This window comes from Muntiacus reevesi, chromosome 1, assembly GCF_963930625.1.
Source record: "Muntiacus reevesi chromosome 1, mMunRee1.1, whole genome shotgun sequence".
Lineage (NCBI taxonomy): Eukaryota > Metazoa > Chordata > Mammalia > Artiodactyla > Cervidae > Muntiacus > Muntiacus reevesi.
The window spans coordinates 247,646,154-247,669,849 of record NC_089249.1 but is presented as its reverse complement, the minus strand read 5'-3'; the positions used below and the strand labels follow the sequence as shown (position 1 = coordinate 247,669,849).

The following is a 23,696-nucleotide window of genomic DNA, read 5'->3' as shown; positions in this document are numbered from 1 at the left end:
TCAAAATCCATCTAAAGCTGCACTTGCCCGTGGTATGCTGAGCAGTAAGTGTGGATTTCAGGGGTCGCTCTGATGTCAGAGGATGTAGGGTCCACCCCAATGCCTTTCTAGCTCTGGCTGGCTTAGACTTGCAGGAATCTCTGGGATTCCAAGGTCACGAGAAGAACATCTATGAAATCTCACCAACTTCCTGACAGAAACGCAATGCACCTTCAGAACACAAGGGCAGAAGATGAATGACTCAGAGCTTTACACTCGGACAGTGGCCCTTTATGGGACTGGTTGTGGTGCAGAACTCCAGCCAGGCCCATTTTAGTGAAGGGTCTAGTTTAGCAGAAAAATATGGGCATCATCTTTTGTTACCGAGGGTGGCATGTCACATATCAATTGTTTCTTTCCTGCTTGAAAAGCAAGACAGATGCAAGAACAGAACGTTAGGGTTAAGAATATCCAGATGAGTTGTAGAGGACAGAGACCCCAGATTTTTAAGCATCACATCAGGTCTTTTTCTTTGAGCAGCACAGAAGGTGTCTTTTTGTCTTCCCTTGCAATAGAAAGGACCCGGCAAGAAGTCAAGATAATGAACAGGGATGTAAGTGAAGACTGATTTTCAAAGTCTCCCTTGAGTAATCCATAAAGCAAGTAACCCCAGAAATCCTAACACTGGAGACTTGGGAGCCAGCAAGTGCTCAGCGTCAGGCAGATTAAAGAGTTCATAAGCCACAGGGCACTGCTAAGCAGGTGATCTACTTTGTCTTTATTTGAATATGACACCACCAGCCAGCATTGCTGACAAAGGAGAAATAGTGCTCAGACTTTGCCATCCTGCTTAATAGGGACCAGGCAAGGTGATAGTATGTATTCTTTTTCTTCTTAGTTATTGCTCTTGTTATTTTTGGACTATTATCAGCTAACATTTATGGAGCATTTGCTAATCATATTAATTATATCATCTCATCAAATCCTTCAACAAGCCTGATAAGCTGTAACAGTTATTTTCCTCAGTTTACAGATGGGAAAACTGGGGTTTAGAGAGGCCACCAACTTATCCAAGGCCACAGTCAGAGACTCAAGCCTGGTCTACATAATCACAGAGCTCTGCATATCCGTGGGGCTAACAATCATGGCACAAATACTCACTGAGCCCTTACTATACTGGGCACATAATACTGTGGGCAGCCCATTGTAAAGATGAGGAAAGTGAGACTAAAGAGAGGTTAAGTAACTTGCCCAGAGTTACACAGCAAGGATGTCTAAATCTAGGATTCAGACCCAGAAAGCTTGACTTCAGAGTTGATACTTTGTTTTATTTCCTTCTTTTTAAAAAACTCATTTATTTGGCTGTGCTGGGTCTTGGCTGTGGCATGTGAATTCTTAGTCCAGACGTGTGGGATCTAGTTCCCTGACCAGGGGTTGAACCTGCGCCCCTGCCTTGGGAGTGCAGTCTTAGCCACTGGAGTACCAGGGAAGTCCCTTAGTGTCTATCCTTTCAATTACTTCCTCTATACATCATGCTAATATTCTTTCTATTTCTTGTCCTACTGTTCTTATTTTTTTCTCAATACAAGTAAGGCAGTTATACTTGCTTGTTGTGCTTTCAAATAGACCTTTGAAAAGTTAATCCAGACATATCTTTTCTTATTTTTAATGGGCATATTACCTATGTTTACCTTAGAGTTTTCCTTCAATAGCCTCTTTTTTCTCATGGCTATAGTCAAATCAAGAACACGCTTCTTTTCTTTGCTGACATATAAGTTTTTCATGGGGCTGGTAAGAGAGAGAGGCTGGTAATATTTTATTTATTTGCAAGGATGGTCTAACTCATCTCTGTAGAACTCATTTGCTGACCATATGGACTCCCTGGCATGTATACAAGGTAGAATAAAAGGAGACCATGAGAAAAGTGTGAAATTTTGAGTTATAAGACTGGTTAGGATACTAAGAATCTCCTTGTTGGGGTACTGCAGAGTTACTGAGCCTCACCCCACAAGGAACAGTTTTCTTATATAAATGTCTTGACAAACCTGTCAACTGTGGGAAACTTCCCACAGTTTATTTGGTGTTTTGTGTGACCTAATAAATGAGTGAACCACACCTAGCTTATTTTAATAAGCACACAGTGTCAGGGGAGGGGATGGGAGGAGGGGGCAGAATGGTGCTTTCAGCCGATAACTTGGACCGAAACGGCAGAACATTTTAAGCCTATTTTTTTTTTTTAATTCGGTTACAAAAGCATCATAATTCCAGTTGTGTTTATCTGCATAATTGATTGTCTCAAACCAAGGGCCTCTTCCTAATTACTTTCTGCTTACTTGAGGATATCAGAGGATTCACGTAATATGAATATGCAAATAAGAACTTCTGTGTACTGGTCATAAATCTTATTAAGATAAGATATTAGGGGCACTGATCAGGATGGGTTTGAAACATCTTTTTGTTTGAACCTTTTCATTCATACAGGTAGGAATAAATGAGAACAGAGCACTATGTGACTTCCACTATGTACTTTGATTTTGGGGTCTCAGTTTTCTCATCTGTTAGTTGGGGACAGGGGGCTTGCTGAGCCCTTTAAGCCCTGATGATTTGTCATTTGAACCCAGCTGATCTGTTGAGCTGTGATACACTCACTGCTTTGGTGAGTGGCCACCAAAATCCCAAGGTGATGGTCATGCCGCAGAAAAGGCCTGACGCCACTCCCCTTCACCTCGGGCATTTCTGCAGGAGGTTGGCAGCGGGTCCCAGGACTCCTGAAAAGGCCACAGTGTGCCGTACATAGACGCTTGTGCCTCAGGTAGCTCTCACCTGGCGTTCTCTCTGACTTCCTTCAGCTGAGATGGTGTAACATTGACTTCACTGGATGGTTAGCAGTCAGATTTTGGACTAGTTTCCCATGCAGTATGTGTATCATTTTAGGTGGTGGGGGAAAATATTAAAAAAAAAAAGTTAAAAAAATAGTAATGTCTGTTTAGATATTATGTATAAAATAGATAACTAATGAGAACCTACTTTCTTGCATAGGGAACTTTACTCAGTGCGCTGTGGTGACCACATGGAAAGGAAATCTAAAAAAGAGGGGAGATATGTATGTATATATATAGCTGATTCCCTTTGCTGTGCAGAAGATACTAACACAAAATTGTAAAGCAACTATACTCCCAACAAAAATTAAAAAAAAAAAAAACTCTCAAAAAGAAGTTATGTCTTTCTTAATGCATAAGGGAAAGAAAAACAGAAAACAAACAAAAAAACCTCACCATAAACAAAGCATTCCCAAGTTGTGACCTACAGCTGCTGTTGCTTAGGGCAAGACTAAATTTAAAGAAAAAAGTAAGTCAATGTAAACAAAAATAGCAGCTATAATCTTAATTAAGTCATAAAGTAAGTGACAGGAGATGGAGCAAAATCAGGACTGAAGTTTGGGAAACACTGTTTTGGAGGGCTTAGGGGGTTGAGAGAAGTAATAATTCTTTCATGTCACCAGGAAACAGCATGGGACCCTGGGAAACACTTTTTTTTTTAATGAGTCATATATTGTTTTTTTAATAGAAAACCTTTTTAGTTCAGTTTACTATGAGAATACACTTAATGTCCTCATAGGGTTTTGAAAATCAAAATGTCTCCCAAGCTGTTAACTCTGTTTTTATTTTTAAACAAGTAGTGTCTGCATGTCAGAGAGCAAGAAATTAGTGTGGAAAGGAGGATTTGAGTCCAGGGAGAGCGTCAACCAGGGTCCACCCAGGCAGCGCATTATGATAATATATACGGAACCAGCTGGACACTGAGCAAAGCTGACATTGTGTTGTCAGGGGCAGAATCGCCCATCAATTTCGAAGATAGGATTTGAGTTCAAATGACAGAAAGAGTAGCAACTGTGTTGAAACTGATGCATGGGGGAGGGGTGGGGCAGGCAGGAACCAGCCAAGCCTAAAGACAGGAAGTGCTGGTACCTCCGGAAGGGGGTGGCTCTGTTTTCTCATCTGGCTGCTACCCTTCCTTCTAACCTTAACATCTGTCAGCAAGATCCACCTGGGCCCTTGCATGATTAGAGCTCAGGGCAGGAGGAGCTTAATGGTGCTAATTTTAACCCCCGTGAGAATGGAGTGCCTGCTGCTCCAAGGGGGGACGGATCGGCTTAGGAAACCTGACTCCACAGAGGATCAGCTTAATTCAGTGAGGAAGCCCAGTGTGGGTGTCATGGTGGTTAATAACCATTGGAAAATGTTTCAACTCTTTTTCAGTTACTCTGTTTAGCACCTTAGTATCTTAACTGATGATGATTCTTTAGTATGTTTGCTTATTCCATCAGGTATCTACTTACATTTATTTATTGACTGTCTGCTCTATTAGACCATAGAGATGCAGAGGTGAACAAGGCAGGCACCGTTGTTGATATTGTGAGGTATATGGTCATGTAAGTGTGCCTGTTTATGTATCTATATAAAGCAAATAATTGCACATGAAATTACTTAAGTTGAAATGATGGTCAGCAATATGAGGAGGAACACAGACTGCTAAGGGAGCTTTAAACAAGAGAGCACAGCCAAATCTGAAGAATCAACGACACTTAAAATTAAAAATAAGGAGTAGCATTTGTCAAGCAAGGAGGGAAGAGCAGTTTAGGCAGAGGAGAAAGCGTGTCCCAAGTTTCACATGGGAACAAAATATTAGAAGCTTGGGGGGAGCTAATCAGAAAAGTGCCTTAGGTCTGAGATCCATTTTTGAGAAAATAAGCTTGGAAATTTTCCATAGATTGCTTTCTCTTTGACCTGGAGAAGTGGATCCAGTATATTTTTTGTGATCACAGGCTAATGGAATTCTTTGCCCAGTAAAATGCTAGCTTTCAGGCCAGTGTTTCGAGTGATGGTGGTTTTGCTATTTTGATAGCAGCCTTTGAGCATTTACTACCTATCAGGTTTAATACTGAGCACATTGTATCATCTCTTTTAATGCTCTTAACCACCATAGGGGGGCACTACTATTATTCTCTCCACTTAGTAAATGAGGAATGCTGAAGCCATCTTTCAAAAATGTGTTTGCAGTCAAAAAGAAAAAAAGAGTGGGTGTTTTGTACCCGCAGCACTTGGACCTCCAAGCAGCTGACGCAGGTGGCCATCACTGCTGTTCTTTCCCTCTCTTTAGTCATTGCTGATTCTCTTGCATTGGACTTCAGAGGTGGAGAGAAATTCTCCTGCCATTTGATCATGTAATATAATTCCTGCTTCAATTGAAGCAAATTGACGACGTTACTCAAAGGCAAATTGAAAAGCCAGATCTGTGCTAAATCCCCAGGGTACGTTAGTTGGCATGTGCAGTGATATATGGGAAGGTGCTTTTCTGGGTTAAGATAAAAAATCCTGGTATCACGTCACGCTATCGGGCACCCCATCTCAACCTCTGTATGCCAGCCCTGCAACTTGAAATACTCAGTGGACAAAAATGAAACTTTATAGAAATTAGGTGATCATCGTCCTTATCAGATGAATACGATGCCATCTTGAGTCTAGTGTCCTCAGAAAATAAGAGATTTATCTGGAGAGGAGCATGAAAAGTGTACGGCATGGATTGTAGGACTTTCCTGCCAGCCTGCCTTGGGCAAGTTGGCTGGGAGATGACCTAGTAATTAAAATCCTGCTTAAACGTATGCTGCTGGTCAGTCATAACGGAGGCACCGACATGGGAAACCAGACAGTAACCAGAGAAGGAAAAGAAAAGTGAAACACAAAAGTAACACCGTCGAGCCCACAGGCCGCAGAAATAGAACTGAATTGGCCGAATACTTACCTGACCACTAAGCATGAAAGCGGAACCCAAGTATTAATATATTTTTATCCCAATCTGTGAATTTAATATTTTATGTGTGAACATATGCTCCTGGGTGGCTGGTTTATTTTATTGACAGTTGCAATCAGCAGGACACCTATTGTTCACACCCATGTTCTTCCCCACATAGTTCTGGGGGCGATGTGTAGCCGGAGAATATGGGGAACAGAGACAGGGACAGTGTCAGACTTGTGGCTTCTTCTCAGCACATCACTTTCTTTCATCCAATTGGGGCAGAGCAATATACAGATGTCAAAAGGCCTAGAAATAGCAGTAGACTCTGGCTGTTACTGAGAAGGATGATTAAAATTAATGTGGTTAGCACAAATTGAGAACTTTTTTTCATTATTTGTGATTCTTTGGCTACTTCTCTTTGGAGCACAGTAGGGAGGGCACGTACTGAACACCTAACAGGCTGGAGGCAGATGCTTTAGGCTATATTGTGTGTGGGTCTGTGGGTGAGGGAATGTGCCCCGGCATTTCTTTTGTCATTTCTTAGTAGAGTGGGAAAGCAGAGTTTGGGTTCTTCTTTGTTAAAATCTCCTGGCTGAATCACCAAACCAGCTGTGTTCTTCCAGTAACAATTTTGTGCAACAGATCTATAAAGTCAAGCCTCAGATTCCTGTACCTTTCAACTTTGGCAGGATCCTAGAATCTCTCCTTGGTTTGGTTAGCTAATGCCTGTGGAATCCAATCCTTGTTGCTCCAAAAAAAAGTTGGAGAAAATGTTATTAAGGTACCGTTTTAGGGTAACCTATTTAATCTGTAAACTTTTATCATTTTCTTTGTGTATGCAAAATTCTATAATGAACACCATTGAAATGGATAATGTCCAGGTTGAAAATGAAAGTTAAGGGGAACTGTGCTACACTTTAAAAATACAAGCTCTTGTGGTGCCATCACTTATACGCGATGTTTGGACTCTGTGTGTTTAGCAGCCCAACTTATAACAATAGAAAATCTTCTCAGTCTCAAAGTCTGGCAGTATTTCCAGTGTTCCTGTGTTTAAGTTGGCACCTGTGGTATTATATTAGGATGCCATTTTTTGAACTTGGAAACAGAAGAAGGTAAAGAGAAATTTTACTATAATTCATATGTGGAGCTGAGTCTTAAGGGGAAAATAACTTTACTTGGAAATAGAGTAGTAATATTCTGTAAAGTTAATAAATACCCACCCTCTGTCTTGGGAATAAGGAATTTCACAACTAAGATTTTATGGGACTTAGGCTATGTTTACATGATTGAAGTGAGTATTTTAGCCAAACTGAGCAGAAATTTCAGATATACCCCAAATTGAAGGGTGGTTTGGGTGTTTTAAATATCTGTCTTTATCGACCAATGTGGATTCTCAAAGTCTCAAGTTCAAATGAGTTCCCAAGCTTCAGTTACCTCATTTGTAAAGTGGAATTTAAAATAACATCTCCTTTCCCACCACTTGGGATTGATATTAAGAATAATTGAGATAATATATGGGCTACCCCTTGAAAATATAACACTACTAGTTAATTGTCAAGTATTGGTTAAGTACAGAGTACTGACCCATCCAGTTTATGAATGAATGAGGTCCCTGCCTTCAATGGATGTGTTGATAGTTGGGTTGATTTGCATACATATATACATGCCTGGTTGTACACACACCTCTGTATGTGTATAGAGATAAAAGTTCAAGAAAAATGTGCAGTAAGTAACAAATGAATGGGAAAGACATGAAGGAGTTCACTGAAGGGGTAAGTGTTTGTAGAGTGGGATAGAAACAACTTCCCACAAAAGACCAGTCTTTTGGCAAAATACTGTTTGGGTGGAAGTGAGTGGTGTAACCTCCTAGTATACTAAAGAAATGGTGGAAAGGAGCAAAGCATTTTTGGAGACAGTGAATTTGGAGAGCCTGCCGTCATCATCTCTTTTTTCTTCTTCCTGCCTTCCTCATCCCTTCATTCTGTCTCACTGTGCTGAGCTCTGTACACTTTAACTCATTTAAACCTCACAAGGTGAGTGCTCCTGGATTATCTGCAAGTAGAGTGGTAGGTTTAAGAAAAGTAAGTTGCCCAGGCTGTTAAGTGAAGAAGTTGGCGTGTGAGCTGAGGCATCACTGAATTCCATAGCCAGTGATCCACATGCTGCTGAGCACCCCCTCCAGTTTGGGAGAAGTGGGGATGAGGTTGGGAGGGGAGAATCATCTAGGCTCATAAGGGTGGACTTGATCTGTAGGGATCCCCAGTCACTAAGGGGAAGCACAGAAAGGTTCTGAGTAGGGCAGTATCATTTTGAAAGTGGGCATCAGAAGAAGGTTAATTTGGGATTTGGTATGTAGACAGGACTTAGCACCTAACTAATAATCTGATAGTAGAAATGAATCACAAGCAGGCTAGTGTATTTGCTCTTTGCAGCCCAGATAGAACAACCCAGACCCCAAAGAGTAATTTTTGAGGAAGCTGGGTCAGTCCAACATGGAGTTCAAATGGAAGTGGAGTTCCCACTCTCCTTTGCCCCTCTGTCTGGATAAGTTTGATGATACACATCCCAGTGCGTGTGACGTCATGGATCATCACCACGGAAACATCTGTGCTATAACAAACACTGGAGTGCCGCATCCCTGAATGTGTCAGGGAGGAGAGGAAACTGGCTCAAAATGATAAGGTTCTCAATAATAAAAGTTCACTGAAATATGTTAGCAGTAGTAGCCTTGGTCATGGAGAGAAAGGTAAGCAGTACTATTCTGAAAAGCACAAAGCAAGAGTTGTGCAGTGCTAAAGGTTGGACAAGGTTGATTTTGAGATGCTGTTCACATTCAAAACATGGTTTCCTTAAAAAGTCACTATCTATGCTGTCTTGCATGATGATGGTAGAAATCCTTCAGGAGCACCGAGCTTGTTTCCCAAACTGCTTATAGAAAATCTTTTGCACAGCAGAGTGGGGATGGTTGGCGACTTCTGTGTTGTTCTGAGAGAGAGCTGGAACAAACAGAGACAGAATTGACAGTGGTTGTGGCTGGTGTTTATTGTTTGATGAATCGGTGGCAGTGTTAGACATGCAGTTTCAGAAATTAATGACTAAAAGATGATTGGCCTTCCAAGGATTCGTAGATGTTGCACACCGACAGATCAGATCATGGTTGAATCCTGCTTGAAGTCATATTTAGATTTGGTTTGCATGGTGCTTTAAGAAATTATGTATGTGTTGCCTTACAATGAAAAATGGAGATGTTTTACATGAAAATCTGGATGTGCCCATTCTCTTAATATTCAGAAGAGGTGGTCATGCGAGTAGTGTTGCCACACTCTCAGATGGCAACGATTAGGTTAAGCTGAGAAGTTGTGTCCCTTTTCGGTAAGGGAGGTACTCTATAGTTGCCCACACTCCCCACCTTTCCCATTGTGTTGCCCCTAGCCCATTTTATTTATTTCCTTTCCTGTCTGGCCCTGTGAACATTTGCTTTTGTGATCACTGTTGGAAGGATTAGGGATTAATTGTTCCTAGCACAATTCCTGGCATACGGAGGACACCCCATAAATGATAAACTTTGATTATTCCCTGTCAATGACTGGCTTATACTTGAACTATGGATTAGCACAGTCCCATAGAACTTCCTGTGATGGTGGAAATGTTCTATTTCTGTACTGTCCTCTGTAATAATCACTAGTCACATGGAACTGTTGGCCAGTGTGGCTGGTATGACAGAGAAAATAATTTTTAATTTTCATTAATTAAAAATTAAATTTCAGTAGCCACTTATGACCAGTGGCTACCATACTTGGCAAAACAGATTTAAGTAACAGGATCGAACATCTGGTGCAGTGTCCTTGTTTAGGATAAAGTGTAGAGAATAGACACTGGGGCTGTATATGTGTGTGTGTGTGTTTATTTTATAAGAGATTACTTATAGTGGATTTCATCAGTTAGGACCACCTATTGGAATCACCCCTTTTCACCTGACTGGAATTGTTGTCAATTTAAGGAACCCAACACATACGTTCTATGAGATGTTTTATGTATGTTTATGTCAATAAGTGTAAGTCTACTTAAGCTTGAATGGGAAGTTTTGCTGCTTTCTGCCCCTGACTGTTCAGTTAAGGGTACTGTGTAAATATAATAACTAGACGTATGTGTGGAAAAGCCTAAATTTTTGATGAGCTGCTTGCTGTTGCCATTTGTGATGGCATAGAGCCAGAAACTAGGGTTACCAAGGGGACTGTGCACAACCACTGGAGCCACGCTAGACTGCTAGAGGGATCCTGTCTTCTTAGGCGTGGGGTTCTACAGGCTGCTGGCTCTTGTGTTCCATCACAAGCGTAAATACATCATGTCTAATGACCACATGGCCATAAACCAGACACAAAGTAGGATTCCAAAAGATCCTTCTTTCATGCAACTTATTTATTCATTTGCATCTTGGTTTGCTTCACTGAGCCCAGCAGTCATAGGCCTCCCCTGTCCTTTGTCACAGGGTTGGAAACCCCCAAACCACCCACCAGGCTCTGGTCCATTGGCAACTTACTGGTCACTGTCTTGCAACTTGCCCAGAACCAACTTTTCCAGCTGAGAAACGAGTAACTTCACTGCTTTAACTGCTTCCAGGGATAGAGGCACAGGAGGCAAAACAAACATCAACCTGTTGCCCTGAAGATGAAGCTGAGTTATAACCTCCACCCCGAGAAAGCCTCCATAGAAAAGAAAACCTAATGAACATGAAATACTTGAAAGGGAGAAAAAGAACAAAACATACACGAATATAGTCTCCTTGGATCATTTATCCAGTCGGAATCATATGTCATCTCTTCTTATAGTCGGATCTAGAGAGAGGACACAGGTCTTCCTTTTCTATCTTTATGTGCAAATGTCAGTGTAAACCCCTATTAGAATAGTGAATGGAGTGAGTCCTAGAATTCAATGGGAGGAGAAAAGCCCTCTAACAAAGAACGTGAATTCTGCATACTTTTAAATTCCTTCTTAGGAAAATTCTTTACAAAAATGTTTACTAGAAAAAGACCAAGCTGATATCGACTGAAATTAACTAGTGAAATGTTAAATTATCTGCACGCATCTCTGCTTTGAATGCTGAATTTAGTCTGACTCCCAGACACAAGGAGGATAAAAATTCATATTCAGATAAGGAAAGGCAAACCTTGGAGAACAGATGGAGCAGAGTTCAGTATAAAGGTTTAATCCTATCAGGCTGATTCCTGTATGACCATCTGGGTAATCCGGCACACACATTCAAGGCCTGTTAAAATTACGGCTCTAGCCAAGATTAGCGTCACAGATTTTCCACTAGACTTGCTCATATTTGACTTTATGATTTTCCAGACCCAGAGAGATTGCTTGCAAATAAAGACTTGAGGATTCCATGAAGAAGCAGTGACATTTTTTTTTTTTAACCTGAAAATTGTTTCCTCTTTTCACAATATTGGGTGTCCATTTTTGGAAAGTTATTTTCATTTCCCTTTCCTCTAAGACTTTCATATCTAGAACTTCTTATAATAGGATAATAAGGAGAATTAGGCTAAAAATAATTTTGTGCATGAAAGTTCTCCTTGTCAGTAAGAAAAGAGTTATTTACTTACTGTATAATCAGAGGCAAGTGAATTTACTATTGTTGCAACAAATATCACAATTGGATCCATGAATTATTTATTTTGAGGGTTCTCTCACCCTCCATGATTATTTTTCTATGTTGCTGACAATCATAGAGCAACAACAACAACGAAAAGAAAACCTGATAGCATTATTTGCTACGAGCTCCTCTAGGGTTAATATTTTGTACATTTTAATTTTGGATCTGGCAGATCAAACTTGAGGTGGGAAGCAGTATATTCTTATCTCTTTGAGTTATAAAATTCTGAGCTTCCGAAGTGTTTTTAACAAACAACTTTTGCATATTATGAAACAATGCTGTGTTGTGTGTCATTAAATCAAAAAGCCTTCAGCAAGTCTTTCAAGGGCAATTTAGAAGTTACAGGTACATCAAAATGTCAAGATTTTTCACTGCTCAATTTTTAAATAACCCTGTGTAGTGAACCTGCACAGAGCTCTGGATCACAAATAGACAAACTCAGAAATCCAAAAGTGCTTGTCCTGGAATGTCCAGACTATAATTGTTCCACCAGGATTTCTGTCCTTCCCTTGCTCAGATCTGTGCCCACTGATTGTTGAGCAATTTTTTTAAGTCAGAATAGAATAAGAAATCTGCAAAACAAACAGGAAGTAGATATAATTTGGGCTTGCTTTGTATTTAGCATATGGCATAGTTTGGAACTTAGCTCTTCCACTAAGTTTAGGTACCCCTAAATGACCTCCCTAGGTTAGGGCTGTGCCTTGATACAGATGGATATTGGATCTATGTTTCCATCTAGTGACTATGAATCTTTCCTTTACTTGTTTTCTGAGAGAGCCATTAATGTTGTCAAAGCAAAGGGCTTTCTTGCTGAAAGAAGTCACTTTGGAATAAAGAATGAAAAACACTTGAAGTCTTGATCTCCTCATTTAATATTTAATAGATTTAATTGCATCTGGTGTTGAGAAATATCTATACCATAGGTTACATTTCTCTTCAAAATGACAAACATACCATCATACACAAGTGCACATGGTGGAGGGTGGGAGAGCCAGAAGGAGGGAGGCTCTTTTGTATATATAGTATATGATTCTTTGCCAAGTAATATCTGAATATGCTAGTGGATAGGGCAATAAATGCAGACCAATAACAAAACCAAACCAAATAAAAACCCCTAATAAACAATAAAATGCTTAAATGCATAAAGCAATTGCTAAAGAAAATAAAAGGAGGCAGAAATAAATTTGGCTACTCAAGTTAATAAGTGTTACAAAGAATCTTCCATCTTGAGTGAGAGAACTGTCAAATGTGTATATCTATTTATTAGTTGACTAGGAGTCTGTGGTGAGGTTATGAAAGTGAAGTTTGCACCCTCAGGTGCTAGGGTTCAGGTCAGGCATTGTAACTGCTACTGGTGTCTAAGGCTTCCACTTGGAGAGGGGGTGAACCTCGAATAGATTTGCTTCCTGAATGTGGTGAAAATTCACAGGGCCAGGCTTTCCATTCCGGCCAAACCCTCCACTTGCCTTCCTCCCTGGCTCGCAGCTACCGGTTGTCAGGATCAAAGAATGCAGGTGCTGCTGCTGCTGAGCTGTGAGCCGTCAGGAAAGTCACCATTTCACCTAAAAAAAAAAAAGGAAAATCCAGCAAAACAATAGTCCGATTAAACAGGAAGGGCAGATGATCTGTTCATTGAGTCCAAGTGGCGGTACCTTGTGTCCCCATCTCTAGAACAGTCTTGCGCCCAAGCATAACCTCACCAAAATCAAGTAAATACAAGAGAGAAAAAGACCTGCGATTTTATGAGGTCACAAGTGTCCCGCAGAAATGAGCTGAGCTCATGGGTTTCGCAACATTTGCTGTCAAGTCTCAAGAATTTGGGATAATAACATTAAAGTTAATTCCTCATTTCTGAAAAGATTGCCATTAATATTCATTCCAGGCAAATGAGAACCTTAGGAATAAACATTCTAGTTTGTAAGTACTGATGCCAAATCCATCTCCTCAGTAAACTTAGCTATGTTAGCAAGTCACTGGGTTGAAAGTTCCTAGGAAAGTTTTATTATACGTTATATGATCTGTGATGGTGAGACTATGATGTATTCTAGTAAATAAACTCTGGTTAGTGGGGAACTGATGATGACAGTAACTAATATATTAACAACTAGAATCCTATGTGCCTGGAACATAGTAAAACAGCAAAACCCAAGCAGGCACTTGCTGCATTTTGCCAGAAATCTGTGAGGTGGTACCACTGCTGCTTAGAATGGATGACTTAGAGAGGGTAAGTGACTGGTTCAAGGTCACACTGAGTGGTAAATGTGGAATTTGAACAGCTGGAGCTCTGGCCCATTTTCAGATGCTATAATACCCTGAATGTTAAAATCAACTTAACGTAATTGCATCTTTCTGTCTTTACTCAGAGGCCATTAAGGGCTGGTGCCAGCATCTTCACCTGCATTGTAAGCATCGGTATCTGCTCTGTAGAAGTGTTCATCAGTAGTAGGGAGTTCTAGATAACAGAATAGAATGCTGGAAAAAGAGGGCTTCTATTTTTGAATATACCATACACAAAGGAAATGGAAAATAGCCTTCATTGGAATTTTATTTTGAGATTTAAATGAGTTTAGAACTTTTCTGGATTTGCACTTTTTACCACCTGAGTGTTTGCCTGTGGTATTTAAATACAGGGATGGAGAAAAGAACCAAACAACACATCTCTAATGAGACTTCATTATAATGGGACATTAACTGTTGCAAAAGCCTCATTTTAGGGAGAAGCGATGGTAAATGCTGCACCCAGGTCATCTATTTGGCTACCCCAAACAAGAGAGGTATTGATCATGGTACAAAGAGATTTCAGAGGCAAAAGTAAGAGCAGCCCCAGGCCCCTGTTGATAGCTGCACACACCACTAATTCACCTCAATGGGCAGGCACCTCTGAGCTCAATTAACCCTTATTCCCAAGGCCACCCATAAACCCTGAGGTAAACATGGTTCTTCTGGCCCTGCCTTTCTATCAGTGAAATAGATCATTTCTATTGGAGGCTGAGGGGCGATCCAGCTTATAAATTTACCTGCTAATAAAGAGCCTGATACTTCTAGTGTGGGAGAGCAGGCATTAGAATCTTGTAATACTGATTCTGTAAATCAGAAAATTTGAAACTGCTGAGGCCATCCATGATTTCTTCTGCCTTCTGTGACTATTGAAAGGAAATATAAATACTCTGCAAGGAGAGCAGGTGAGCGCAAATGTCCCCTGGTGCAATTGTCTGCACACAGAACATTAGTTGTTAAATATGTACTGGAGGCTGAATGATTTCTTTCTTTCGTGTTTTTTCTTTTTTTTCCCCTTCTTCTCATTCTTCCCTCTCTTTTCCTTCTCACCACAACCATTGTTCAGAAGCAAATTGGAAATCTGGTAATTAGGCCCTGACTCACGGTGTAGTATTAGAGTCCCGAGCCAAAGTTCAACACCCTGAAATGAAATTTAAACCAATTAATCTGTTAGATTTTTATCGCTTGTCCGTGTTTTCTCAGCAATTCCCCCAGCACGTGGCCTTTGATCAACTCTCATACAAACGCTAAAATGTGTGCCTGCTGCTAGTAAGATGGGAATGACATTAACATGGTACTCATAAAACAATCAGAGCAGAGAAGCCCTCAAACAGGCAGGGCATAGTAATATTTAATAAAAGCGCACACATAATCTTCAGAATTAGCATTTTGTGCCTTGCAGTACCTTTGGGAGAAGAGCTTTTATTTGTGGAGTGATCATTATTATAACAAAGAAGAGCTACCTAATAATTTCCACTTTAACTCTGCAATGTGCCACGAGCATTTCAGAGCCATTATGCTAAACTGTGGTAGTGTAATCATGTTATTGTCATAGTTTGAAGGAAGGAAAATCTCCTTTACTTGGGTGGCTGTTGGGGGTGGGAGGAGAGGTTTGGGGGAAAAAAAAAACCAACCCAGACTTATATTTTTAATGAGATTTAGAACCAGGAATTGGCTTACTGTCCTTGTGGATACCCAGAGTGTGAAAATTTATTGGTGAGGAAGGAAGAGTCTTTTATTAATTAAATCAAGATTTGGTCAGTAAAAGTGGTTTTGTATTCAAATCCACCCCTCTCCTCTGTTCCATAATATTTCCTTTAAGATAGAATTGTGTTGATTATTATACTCCTGGGTTGGGTTGAACTCTTTCATGAGACTTTTCACCTTCAGTTTTCACTGAATACATCCACTGTGATTATTATGAACTGTCATCTTTCTGTATCTCTCTGGATATCCTGAGTGAAAGAAAAACAAGTCCATGGCTGCTGCAGATGTCCTCTGAGCTTTCTCAAAGTGAAGAAGGGGTGGGGGAAGGCTCAGGGTCTGTTAGTCAGTACATCTGGGCTTTAAAAAAATTAGTATCAGTTTGTTATAAAGCATACAGCTTTTGTCTTTCACAGAATTAAATGCTCTGGTGTTACTTTTTTAAAAAATTAAAACATACTACCTTAGTAGGTGCTCACTGAAAAATTCAAACCATACAGCTGTCTATAGAGTAAAATTTAATAGAATCTCTCTTCTCTAGTCACCTTCCTTTTTCATATAGACCCACTGGGGATAGTTGGACATCCTTCCACACTTTGTCTATCACGCCTGTTCACACATAACTACACACGCTCATGCCTATAGGCATATATATATCATTTAATAATTAACAGAATCACACTATTCATTAGGCTACAAATTGCTTTTTGTTTTTTTTACTTACTCACATATTTTGACATCTTTCCTTGTCAGTTTATAGAAATTTTTTCATCTGTTCTAATGACCTTTGACATATTGTATATATGGATATATCATGATTTATTTAATCACTCCTTTATTAGAGGGGACACTTAGACTTAAGCTTTTCACAGTTAATACTGCAGTGAACATTTGGGTACCTATAGTTTTAGGCACAATTGAAAGTATTTCTTGGGCTGCTTTTAGTCTGGCAAGTTTGTGACTAGGGTAAAAATGTAAGATGGCAGTCTATGAGTTAAATTTAAATCCATAAACAGTTTGTTTGGCCTACACATTAAGAAAATGAATTAGTTGCCAGCATTTAAAGACTGGGAAATTTCACATAAAAATCTGGGCTTCTGGTTCCTTTTGAAAGATCAGAAGACCAGCTCTCCCAGGGACTGCATCTGTGTGGGGATACCAATGGCTGGAGTCTCCCCAATTCGGTGTCACCAGCCAGCCATCTCATGCTTGCTCTGAGACCCTGGGCTGCTGTGTTCATTTGTGTTTCTTGCCTTGGTTGGTGTGGATCTGTGAGTTCTTCACAGCTGCTCTTGAGCTTGATCTGTTTAGCTCGTCACAGTGGCTTCTACCTTGCATTGTTGACATTGTAGGGTTCTTTGTTTGGGGGGACTGTCTCATGTCTTACTGAATACTTAGCATTCTTGACTCCAGGTTACTAAATACCAGTAACATCCCTTCCTTAGCCCTCTCTCTCAGTGGGTCAGCCCAGGATTCCTTTTACGGATTCTGTAATCTTCCCAGTAGGGGAGTAGAGAAGCTTCCCAAAGGACTCCTCTTAAGATGGCTATGATATAGGTGTACAGGAGACATGTATACCTGGAAAACTTTGAAGTTTCCGCTTATAAAGAGAGGCCCGATTGACTTGTTCTGAGATTAGTACCTCGTCCCTCAGCAGGGATAGTGGATTGTATTGAGCACAAGGGTGGGATGGACCCAGGGGTGCCTCTCTTTTCCTTTAGTACTTCTGCCAAGCCTTTTTCTTCCCTCCCAAAAAACTAAGAAGATGGTTTCCTATGTTGTTTCTTCACCAGTTTTTCTCTACTAACTTGATTCTCATTTATCTCCAACTAGTGACCTGTAACTTTGTTTCTGAATGGTTGAAAACATTGTTAGATTCCTTAGGAAATGTTTGAACATATATGCATGCCATCTATACATATATATACTTACATCACATAGACATATACATATATGTACTTATATCTATACATAAATATATAGGTGAAGGTGCTCAGTTGTGTCTGACTCTTTGCAACCCCTTGGACTGTAGCCTACCAGGCTCCTCCGTCCATGTGATCTTCCAGGCAAGAGTACTGGAGTGGGTTGCCATACATATATGTAATTACATGCCTTCTGTATCCTACAATAGCAAATGGAAAAAAGAAAGCTGGTGCAAGTCTAAAATCTACAGTTCTTGGCCATATGCTATTATAACTTCTTTGCCTGTAGGAGAAACTCTCAAAGATACACTAACATGCCCAGATGCCACCCTTGTGCAATGATGAGAAAGCCTGGAGGTGCCCATACTTAACTAAAAGAACATGTTTCTGTGAATAAAATAAAATGTAAAAACTCAGAAGAAATCCTTAAACTAATCCAGGTAATAAGCACCAAGATTATTTTTTGGTTAATGAGGGCAATCACAGAGTCAGAGTTTAATGATACCATTGGATTCCACACTTTGCCATCAGAGAGACTCTTTCAGGACCAGTTCAGCAAAATCAGTGTTCTATTCTTCTCAGAAGTATCTAAGGATATAGTAATACCTTTTCTATTCCACTCTAGCAACTATATACTTATAATGAGTTAGAAATTAAGAATTAAGATTTTGAGACATTAACTAGAATGTGTCCAAACTGTTTATATTTTAAGAATTTTATATAGTTGTTGAATGTATTTTATGTCTCTTATAAATTGCTTGGGATCATACATCATGTTCTACCATTGGTTTGGGAGTACTCAATCATGCATTTTAACATGGTTACTTTTAAAGGAAAATTTTATGAAAAAGTCCTATGCCTGTGGAACATTGATCCACAACCTTTATGAGTGTTAAAAATTGAACAAGAATTTTCAAGCCATGAATCATTTGCATTTCTTTGATTAATTATTTTGTTTTTGGGAGAAAGTGGAGGAGAGAAAAGGCATCTGGACTGCCCAGTGTTAGCTGTAAATGTACTGCTATGAGTTCAGCCAACATGAAATGTTTAGTTTGGATATTTCCAAGTTTCTCTGTGCAATTTTTATAAGATTAATTTGACTCAAAATCAAACCTATTCTACTTGTTTGTATGGTGGCACGTGAGCCATGGTCCCTTAGGGCTGGGCTTCATGTTTTCTTTTCTTCTTGCAAAAGTTGAAGCATGACATTCTGCCAAATTTGACAAAATCCAGTAATTTTTTGCCAGTCTTTTCCCGTTAAAATTAACTGGTGCTCTCATTGGTTTCAATACTTGGAAAGTCAGTCTGGAGTACTTAATACACTTTTTATTAAAGAAGAGGGTCTCATTTTCTCTCCTTACACAGTATCTCCTTTGCTTTAGAATTTTGCTTTGTTCTTGCTCATAAAAGTGATCATGAAATAGCAGCATGGCATTGTGGAGCTAACAATTCTCAGTGGCACGAAAGTACTCCCTGAGAGATTTCTTTTATGCCCAGTAATTCTGTTGAAAGCACGCCATGCTCATCGGGCAAACCACCTCCAGTCTGGAATCACAGTATTTGCAAATTATTTCCCATCTCCAAGGGCCATTTATAATGGAAAGAAAGGAGATAGGAAGTTTTGAAAAAGCCAGTTCTTGGGTTTTATGCCTGGGAATGACAACCAAGCAAAGGTCATGGGACTTTCTGTGGTTCAGCCCTGACTCAGCCATTTGGTTACATAATTCACCCTGAATGACCTGCATACTTTGCATCTATAAAATGGGATCCATGACGTTTATTGCAAAAGATGTAATGGTTTTTATTCAGGAGTATTGCTCCACTAGTGGTACAGACAGAAGGCATGGAACAAGAATGGTGTTCTCTTCCAGTCTCCTCTCTTTCTTCCCTTCCCGTTGGACATGACTGTTTATCTAAAAATCTATGAGTTTTCTTTTCAGGAGATATATTTAATTATTAAGCAATTCTCTAAGGTTTCTAGTATATTCCAAAGTATCACGCATGAAAAAAAATCTTTAACATTTCATAAAAAATTTTGCTTCTATGTTTTATTTCATAAGATTTCAGGTTGGAAAAAGATTTGGGTGAAAATATCTGTATCTTAATAGAAACAAAAAAAAGAAATGCTTTTAAAAACTGAAATTGTATCATGAAGTTTCAGGTCCTAACGTGACTAGGAAATGGCTGAGATCTTGAGGGACTTTCTGTTCATGAAAAGATAAAAGATTTTTTTTTCTTTTTCTCAAGTCTCCCATCATTAAAGTTTGGTTCTAACAGCAGACTCCTTCTCTTTTTCATGTGTGTTGAAAAGCAGCTACTCCCTGTATCAAAGCCATCAGCCCGAGTGAAGGATGGACGACAGGAGGTGCGACTGTGATCATCATAGGGGACAATTTCTTTGATGGGTTACAGGTCATATTCGGTACCATGCTGGTCTGGAGTGAGGTAGGTGTTGTCTGAGCATTAATATCTAATAGCTTGGTCTAGTTGAGGATACTGTCTACACTTGAATTTCTAATAGAGTGTGTAGAATTTTGTGGTGCTAGTCTGGGTGGGCCAGCTCCAGTCTACAGAACTCTGGAAACTAGGAAACAATGGGTTGGGTTTACCAGGAGACATCACTTTCTGTTGGAATGACTTCCACCCACTGGTCCATCAGTCCCATGAGAGTTTCATCATTTGTCTACATGGGCAGGCCATGGTGTGGAGGTCCTATTGTGTATTGGGAATTGGAAAGGAGGTACACATTCACAAATATATATATATAGGCAAACCCCTGTAACAAGGTGGTACTTTGTGAACACTTGCAGATGGAGTCTACCAGTATACATCCATCTTTAATGATCACCATTCATGGGACAGTAATAGTCTAGGTGTAGGTGGTTCTTGACTTACTCAATGACTCTTCATCAAAGAGTGAGTGGTTTGCCAGGGGAACCTAAGCTAACTCAGGGCTCTTTCATGCCCTAGGAATTTAAAACCTCCCAAGCATCTCAATATGGATCTTCAACCATATGAAAATGACTATGCTCTGATTTTGCAGTACTTTCCAAGCATTGTGATCATTATTTTAATTTGCCAGTTGACTTGCCTGGCAGTAATCAATGTTATCTCAAATTACAAGACATGAGTATCACCATTCTGTAGAAGGCATGGCAGACTTGCCTTTGCTTTCTAAGTACTGAAACTTGATTTCTTAGCCAGCATGCCCAGATCCTGTTTTCTTTTATCTCTCCAAAGTTTAGAATAAAAATAGTGCTAGGGCTGCAAGATACCGTTGAGCTCACTTATATCTTACACGCTTTACAAGTGGTCAAAGGGTGACTAAACTTTGTTGAGACTTACACTAGGCACTGTGCTGAGCCCTTGACATAGATCATCTTCATCTTCCCTTTACACCACAAAGTAAATACTCTTAGTATGTATCTTTTCTTGATAAGGATACTGAGGCTTAGACTATATATATATATATAGTGAGAGAGAGAGAGTCTAAGCATATATTAAGCATGTATATATGCTTCCCTGGTGGCTCAATGGTAAAGAATCTGCCTACCAATGGAGAAAACTTGCAAGAGATGTGAGTTTGATCCCTGGGTTGGTCAGGAAGATCCCCTGGAGGAGGAAATGGGAGCACATTCCAGTATATTCTTGCCCGGGAAATCCCACGGACAGAGGAGCCTGGCAAGTTACAGTCCATGGGGTCGTGTAAGAGTTAGACACAACTTAGGGACTAAACAGCAACATATATGTTGCACACATACATATTTATTATGCATATCATACATATAATTATACATGTAATATATATACATATAATATATGTATATAATATACATACATATATATACATGTATACATATACATACATATACATATATAATATGCATATAATATATACATGTAATAATATAATTATATTTTATATAATATGATAATTATATATATTTAACTACACAAGCCAAAAGCAGCCATCCAGAGCCCATGGAGTGTTAGTGATAGGTATGTAGCCATACAAAGGACTCAGTAGCAGAACTGGAGTTATATGGACAGAAAACGCAGGTTTTCTGTCTCCATTCCTGATTGCTCTCCCATGACACCATTGTTTAGCTCATCCAGATATTTGTATTGTGTTTTCTCTTTAGAGGGGCCCCAGAGATAAGTAAAAAGTTAAGACTGTGCTGGCTGAGTACATTTATCTTTCCAAAGCAGAGCTTGCCCTTCTTTTAAGCCTTCTGTATATGTATCTCACTGCCAAGAACCCACTCTGGCAAGCCCCTTGCCAGCCCACGCTGCCACTGCATCTGTATTTCCCACATGGGTGACAAGCAGCAAGCCTGGCTCAGAGAATCAAGGCTCCCTGAGAGTGGAATCGGGGATGAACTTCCCAATCCACCAAACAGCTTGTTGTCAAGTTGGAACATGCCACAATGAAGGTGAACCTCACTCCCCTGGCCGCTGCACCCCTTCTTTGTTGGAAACCTTGGGTTGTAAAATTAGAAGCTTCATGTACTTGGTGTATGTTGCTTGTAGGTTGGTGCCTTCATTGCTGCTGGAGGCAGGGGTGCTCACAAGGACGACCTTTCCCGGGTCCCGTAGGCTGTCTTCATCCCTTCCTCTCTCTCATTCTGTTGCTTTTCCTGGACCTTGTGAGAGGGGAAGAGTAAACAGAACATGAACTTTTTTATCCAGATCACAGTAGCCACAGTGAAGCTTGAGAGGTGGGGCTCAAATCAGTAGTATTTTTGACCCTGAGAGTAAGTGAGGTTAGTGTGATGCTTCTTTTACAAGCTTGTGCCTGTCTGAGGCCAGGCGTACCATGTTGGATGTGTTGCACATCAGGAAATTATTCATTTGTTCCTCCACCTTGTCCCCCAGTTTCCTCTTGGTTCCCCTACTTTCTTGTCCCCTTTTGGAAACAGAAAAGGGAGGTTAAATTCTAACTTATGTTTATCTAAATTGCTTTAAAAGAAAGAAAGTGAAAGTCGCTCAGTTGTGTCCCACTCTTTGCGATTCCATGGTCAGATTCTCTAGGTCAGAAGTGGAGTGGGTAGTCTTTCCCTCCTCCAGGGGATCTTCCCAACCCAGGGACCAAACCCAGGTCTCCCACATTGCGGGCAGATTCTTTTTCAGCTGAGCCACAGGGAAGCCCAAAATTGCTTTAAAGAATCTGTTTCCATAAACAAAATCAATGCACATCATGAAAAGGAACATCCATTGAGGCGATACCTTTGTCCTCCTCCTCTTCCCTCCTTGCCTTGCTTATACCAGAAGCCCCTTGCAGTGGATCTGGGGGGTCCAGTTGGGACGTGAGGGTGGGGGGTACATTCACTCTCTTTGCCCACCTCCTTCTCCCAAGCTGCTCTTATCTGTGGCTCTGTCATAAATCAGCTGGTGAAAGCCCCTATGTAGTGTCCCGATATCTTTAGCAGATGTGCGGTGCTCAGTCGCTTCCAGCTCTTCACATTACCAGGCTTCTCTGTCCATGAAATTCTCCAGACAACAATACTGGAGTGGACTGCCATTTTCTTCTCCAGGGGATCTTCCCAACCCGGGATCAAACCTGCATCTCTTGTACCTTCTGGATTGCAGGTGGATTCTTTACCACTGTGCCACCTAGGAAGCCAGGTTTTAGCAGATAAATCCCCTGCAGCATGAGCAGTTGAGTGTCTGGGTGGAGGATTTAAGAGAAGGTATCTATGAAAGTAGAATAGGACTAGTATTAGCTAGCATTCATTGAGCACTTAGTCCCTGCCGGGTACTATGCTAAGTGTTTGCTAAGGCTCTTTGTGAACATGGTGACAGTTCACGTGTGCAGCATGTTCTCATTTTACTGATGGGGGAATTGAACTTTGGGAAATTAAATAAGCTGTCCAGTTATCAAGTGCTGGAGATGGGATGTGAATCCATCCAGTCCAACTCCTGAGCTCACTTTAACTGTCCACGATTTGTTAAGTCACTAAGTTGTGTCCAACTGTTTGCGACCCCATGAACTACAGCACACCAGGCTTCCCTGTCCTTCACTATATCCCATAGTTTGCTCAGACTCATGTCCATTGAGTCAGTGATGCCATTCAACCATCTCTTCTTCTTGCCCTCCTTCTCTTGCCCTCAGTTTTCCCAGAATCAGGATCTTTTCCAGTGAGTTGGTTCTTTGCATCAAGTGACCAAAGTATGGGAGCTTCAGCATCAGTCCTTCCAATGAATATTCAGGGTTGATTTCCTTTAGAATTGACTGGTTTGATCTCCTTGTCCTTGGGACTTGTCCTTGATGTCCAAGGGACTGTCAAGAGTCTTCTCCAGCACTACAGTTCGAAAGCATCAATTCTTGAAGGATACTCAGCCTTCTTTATGGTCCAACTCTC

The 23,696-nt window shown here is 40.4% G+C and overlaps 1 protein-coding gene across 4 annotated transcripts in view; it reads left to right on the top strand.

Annotated features, from left to right (window-relative positions):
• EBF1 (EBF transcription factor 1) overlaps positions 1-23,696 on the top strand; it is a 402,213-nt gene that overhangs the window by 276,524 nt on the left and 101,993 nt on the right. For 2 of the 4 annotated variants that reach the window (XM_065919010.1, XM_065919008.1), the window contains exon 9: positions 19,646-19,779. In XM_065919010.1, the coding sequence (XP_065775082.1) occupies positions 19,646-19,779 (134 nt within the window). The remainder of the gene's footprint in view (positions 1-19,645; positions 19,780-23,696) is intronic. The other 2 variants (XM_065919011.1, XM_065919009.1) reach the window with 1 other exon arrangement.